At 40.7% G+C, this 6,000-nt stretch overlaps 1 protein-coding gene across 2 annotated transcripts in view; it reads right to left on the reverse strand.

Annotated features, from left to right (window-relative positions):
• ADAD1 (adenosine deaminase domain containing 1) overlaps positions 1-5,515 on the reverse strand; it is a 54,284-nt gene extending 48,769 nt beyond the window's left edge. For both annotated transcript variants that reach the window (XM_075544828.1, XM_075544827.1), the window contains exons 1-2: positions 5,344-5,515; positions 4,065-4,253 (exon numbers count right to left, since the gene is read on the reverse strand). In XM_075544828.1, the coding sequence (XP_075400943.1) occupies positions 4,065-4,253; positions 5,344-5,515 (361 nt within the window). The remainder of the gene's footprint in view (positions 1-4,064; positions 4,254-5,343) is intronic.
• Between the last annotated feature and the right edge of the window lie 485 nt (positions 5,516-6,000).

Below are 6,000 nucleotides of genomic sequence, written 5' to 3' on the forward strand. Positions count from 1 at the left end.
AAAATTTTGGAAAATGACTTTCTTCAGAAAAGTCTGGATACGGCATTCTTTTCTCAGGACAAGTGGAAGTTAAAACAGAACCTGGGGAGGCTCCTGAACTAGATCTGAGGAGCCCTTGTACCAGCCAGCTTGGATCCAGATGCAAAGTAAACAAAAGCAGTTTAGAATACAAGCTACACATGGTTGATCCTAAGAACTCAAAATACGTATTGAATACACTGAAAGACAAAATGTGAACTTCCCATCATCTCTTGGACCTGCTCTTTCACACTTCAATAGCAAATACACTAAATATTTTCCATTCTGAGTGTCTCATCGATCTTTTAAGCTCTAGGACACAGACATCTTGAAGAAATCCTATGCATTCATCAGTATTTACTCACCTCTAGGAAAACAATTCAATTGGTTGTCTTCTTATAGCTAGTAAAGGAACTCAAAGAGAAACAAGCTATCTTAAAGAATTAAACTGAATGTCTAGTTACTCAAAATTCCTAAGAGAATTAGATCTAATAACCCAACTATCTGCATGATAAATGAAAATGGAACAGCTCTTAAACGTACAGATCAAAGATTTTTCTGGTTCACATTTTATTTGTTGGTATGTGGACTTTGTTTTTGTTAGCTGTCATCCTGCGAGGCCCACCTGCTCAAGGTGGTCCATGGATGAAGTAAGAAGACCACTTAGTTCTGTTCTATCCCCAAGACTGACTGTGGATTAGACTATTATGATGAAGGATTTCAATGGCAACGTCTCAGAAACAGATAACCAGGCTACACACCTAGTGTCTCAGTCTGGAAGCCCCACTTAAACCTACTCAACTTTATAGCCACCTGCAAGCCTCCACTGACAGATGGGTGGTGGCTGTACATGAAATGTACTGGTCGGGAATTGAATCCAGGGCTTTTGCATTTGGACTTTATGAGGGCTTTTTATGTCATAAAGAGCACTGATGTAATAGTGGGTTATGCATTGGGCTGATAGCCTTATGTTGGCAGTTTGAATCCACCAGCCACTCTGAATGAGAAACATGAGGTTTTTTTCTTCCTGTAAAGATTTATACACATCAGCCTAAGAAATTTTAGGGATTACCTTTACTTTGCCTATAGCAGTGTTTCCCCTACTGGGTGATTCCACCCCATGGGGAGCACTGGAACAATTTGGGGGCACAAAAGCAGCTATCTATCCTGGATTATGGGCTATAGCAAAGATTCTTGAACTGTGGGTCATGTCCCATATTGGGTCCTGTAAGTGAACAGAGGTCACAAAAAGTGTTACAACAGTAAAGGTTTCTAAACATGCAATAACCAAAAATTAATTAAATAAATGCATAATGAATACAAGGTGTTTTTAGCAGCACCTTGCCCATGTTGCAAATTTCTTGGTTGAAAAGGAGTCCAAAGTGGAAGTAGTTTAAGAAGCCCTGGGGTTTACTATAAAAGTTGTAATTCATGGGGCAGGGTAATGTGACAAGGGGGCAGTAGGCCAAATAATTTTGGGAACCTATGCCTATAGGTCACTGTGTATCACAATTGACACAGCATGGGGTTTGGTTTTTAGTGGTATGTCTTAACTTTTTTTGCTTATGGATGGCTAAGAACTATGTCCCTGTAATTAAGCCTCATATTCATAATCACAATACATTACTTTTAATTTTTAGTGAAGAAAATAACATCAAGGTTTGATAAGTAATTCTCTCTAGGTAGAATTTTCTGAGTGTAGTAGTCTGTATTTTTTGCAGCTTATATTTTCTAGAAGTTTTAAAATATGTAAAATACAGCCTGTACATTTGCTGAAAATTAGGTTAAAACATTTTTTTAAGTTGTTCTGTCTTGTGCTATAATCTCTGCAGGCTTTCTTCTGTTGTGTCAGAATGATCCCAGAAGGATCTTCAGGAGCAAGTGTCTTGCTGTGCGTAGTATGCAATATGGGCTTTGAAATGTTTCAAAGTGAGTGGGCCTTGGCCACGAGACAGACCTAGGTTCAAGATCCTTCCCTAGAATTTACCACCAGCATGATTTTAAGTGAACAGGCTCCTCTCTTCCATCATCTGTAAAATGGGATTTTTAGTAACTGATTTATAGAGATATGTTCAGGTATTTTCCCCCTCAAAACTCACTATCAAGTGGATTCTGATTCCTACCAGCCCCCCCCCCCCCCGAAGAGGGTGGAACTGCCCCTTGCGGGTTTCTGAGACTCTATCTCTCTTTAGGAGTAGAAAGCCTCGTGGCCAGCCTGGTGGTTTCAAACTAGCAGAATATTCTGCATATTTAACAAGTGGCCTAAACCATTCTTATGTGTGATATATTCTCCACGTCATCTGCTATAAAGTCACCTTTTCCAGAATGGTAAGCCTTTAAGCTTCATTAACTTCAGGTTATCAAACTTTATAGATCAAAATCACCTGCAGAGCTTGTTGGAAATACTAATTACCTTGCCTCACTACAAAACCTACAGATACAATTGATCCATTGCTCACAAATGATCACAATTAACCACTAATAGTACTTCGGAGTTGTTTTTGCTCAGTACAGTGAAGATTTGCCCTGATCAACTTAGTTATTTCTACTATAGCCAACAGCTTACATGTTTCAAGGAAAGTCAGACAACGGAGAAAAACTAGCTGTTACACAGCGATTAACACCACAGTACTGACATCATTAACTAAGCCAAACTATAATGACAGTACCAAGGAAAAGTCCACATTCTACATTAAAATTTAATTTGGTCAACAGTCTCAAGATTGCTACAATTATCCTTACAATCTTTATTCTTGCTAGCTGCCATGGAGCAGCCCCAACTCATGGTGATCTTACACATGACCAGAGGACATACAGCAAATCCTCCATCATTACATCATCCTCCCTGAGTGTTTACGCATTGGACCACTGTGATCCAGAGGGCTTTCGCATGGGCTGATTTTCAGAAGAAGATGGGTTGGCCTTTCTTCCTAGACCATATTTTAGAAACTCTGCTTCTTGCATTACAACAACACATAAAGCCTTCCCTTATAGACAGGTGGCAGCTTTGTATGAAGTACACTGGCCAGGAATTGAATCTTGGTCTTCCACTTGAAAGATGAGAATTCTACCTTTTACAGTGTTTTAAAGTCTTAATACCTTTCAATTATTTTGAAAAATAATAAAATTGCATTGAGGTACACACTAGTAAGTCAGTTTCAGGAAGAGAATTAAAAGCAAAACAAAAAAAACCCCCAAAACTACTTGATTGTATATGTTTACACACACACAAGCATACACAGCACATGGGGGGAAGAGTGCTTCAGGAAGTTTGTGGAAAATGGAATGAAAATAGAATTTTCTATGAACTTTTTGAAGTCCCCTCATATAAAGGTTTTATTTTTTCAGCCGTGCTTCTTTGCCTCACACATGTAACTTGCTCATAACCTCTTAGGAGCATTGGCTCTCTCAGTCCTCCACTTTCCTAAACTTTTTCCTAATCACTGGTCATCAGGTAAAGAAATCAAACTGCATTCTGTCATTTCACTAATCTATAATCTCTAGTCTTCCACAAGCTCAATAAAGTCATTGTTTTTTTATTGGTGGAATTAAAAAATGAGAACAGCCAGGCAAACTCAGAGAGAACCAATCACATTAAGTGCTATTTTCATATCTAATTCCCAAGAATTTAGAAGGCAACTTGATCATGGTTTTTTCTTAAGTATTATCACAAATGATAATTTTTTCTTAATCATTATCACAAAATCCTCCTCATACGGCAAATATTTAACATCCCTAGGAAAGTGTGAATAATATTCTGTAAATTTTACCTGATAATCCATGAAGCTAATGAAATTTCAGTTCAAATAGACAACATAAATTACAATTCAATGAGACAAAACATTTTATTTATGTATTATGATCGACATCTCAAAAGGTTAAGTGTAGATATAAAAACTTAAGAATATTCCTGTCAAACAGCTACTAGTTATCTAACCCTAATGCTAAGTGAATATAGGAAATAAAGTTAGCGAACTTATATGCTCAGTATTTAAAAGAAGAAGACTTTCCAGTCCTACAATAACCAGGCACAACTTTGCACTTGCCTGTTGTTACAGTTTCCTTGAGGTCAAGATGAACCCGTTGCATCTGGGCAAACTGGTGCAAGGCAGACACAGGATTTATCTCTCCTCGCTTGTATTTCATTATAAATTCCTTAGGTATTTTTTTGGGAGGAAGAACTGGATTTGAAATAGATGTAAGTCCTTTGGAAAACAATGGTTCCGGAAAATTCCCTAAAAATAAATATTTACATCGGTCAATTTGGTAAACAAATACCAGAGCCAACCTAACCAATTCATCCAAACCCACTGCTACTGAGTTAATTCCAACCATGAAGACCCTGTAGGACAGTAAAAAAGTTCCCTATGGTTTCTGAGACGACAAATCTTTACTGGAGCAGATAGTTTCATCTTTCTCCCAAGTGCCAGTTGATGAGTTTGAACTGCAGACAAGTGAAAGTACTTGATCTTCCCTAAACACACAAGATTGTCTCAGATCCGTTTGGTCATAGGTCTTTTGGCATGATATGCACAATTTGTTATTACCATGTGTCTTTTACAGGAAGACTATTTTTCAGAGAGGTAACATCACTGCCTTCTCATTGTTAAGTACCATAAAGAATCTACTTGCTCACGATTTACAAGTGAGAAAATATCTTCAGAGGTTCCCTAAGCCAACTTCACACATGTGATTACTAAGGCTTAAAATGAATTGAATTAAGTAGCAGAGTTGGGACTAGAACCTGGTGTTTGGCTTCCACCTTGATTCACAGACTTCAAAAGCATTTTTTTTAAGCTTATGTTGGTCCCTCCTTTATGGTGGTGCGGTGATGAACTGCTCAGCTGCTAACAGAAGGGTCAACAGTTTCAACCCACCAGTGGCTCCCTAAGAGCAAGATTAGTTTGGAAACCAGATAGGTTTACTGCGTCAGACTCAACACCAGGGCAACTTTTTGTTATTTTGGGTCCTAATTTTGGTGCCTGTGATACTCTGCTAAATGATATGTGGAACCTAAGTCACCAACACAAGTTCAGTCCCTTCCCTGAAGAGGCAAACAATCACCTTGCATCAAAAAGACAAGGTTAAGTTGAAGGCAATCTACAACAGTTAAGCAGCACTGAGCCAAGGTCTACAGCTGGTCTTCAGCATGGTTGGGCTCGAGCCCCAGGTGGGCTATTCCGACAGGCAAATGGCTGTGCGTTTGCATACAAACCACTGAAACCTGTGAACAAAAGGTCCAGCAGGTCGTACTGGCGATGCGTACTGGCGATGCTGGAATCGTAATGAACGGAGGCACTGTTACAAATGAAGAAGCAGTCCTACCAGTCACTTGCGTAACCTTGGAAGCCATATTCGACAGGCTATAACTTTCTGAGGAGTATCCTGATGGTGCAGCCACGGTCTGCGCAGGGGGCTGAACTGGCAAATTTTTTTTCAGCATCTGCGCAAAGCTAGGGACCCGGGGGCTCTGGAACCAATCGTTGTTGCCAGCCATCTTCTCACCTGCAAATCATGAGAAAATGGAAGGTAATTGGAAAGAAAGGGGGAAAAAAGTGACTAAATAAAAAATATCCATTCTAGTCAAAAAATCGTACCTATGGCTTACTCACACACGTGCTCGTGATTCCCTCTTTAACTCGAGTGATGGCCCGCTTTCGGTGCTAAAGTTTTAACAGACACAGAACGTGGCTCTCCAGAGTCTCACTTTTGCTTAAAAGAGGGGAGCCGGGCTGTGGGAGAGGCCCGTCCATCGACCTAGAGGTCAGCTTTGACGCATTAGAGTGGCCCCTCGGCGAACTCCCCCTACCCACTCGGGCGGCCTCCTCCGGGCCTACCTGGCTTCCACCCACCCAACTGCTCTCCCCGCCCTCGGCTGGACCCCACCCCAGGGGGCCAGGCCGCGGCGCAGAGCTTGCCGGCCGCCGTTGCTTCCTCCTCCGGCCCTCACCTCTCACCTCAAGCGGCCTGCCAGGCGCCACG

This window comes from Tenrec ecaudatus, chromosome 3 (genome assembly GCF_050624435.1).
Source record: "Tenrec ecaudatus isolate mTenEca1 chromosome 3, mTenEca1.hap1, whole genome shotgun sequence".
NCBI lineage: Eukaryota > Metazoa > Chordata > Mammalia > Afrosoricida > Tenrecidae > Tenrec > Tenrec ecaudatus.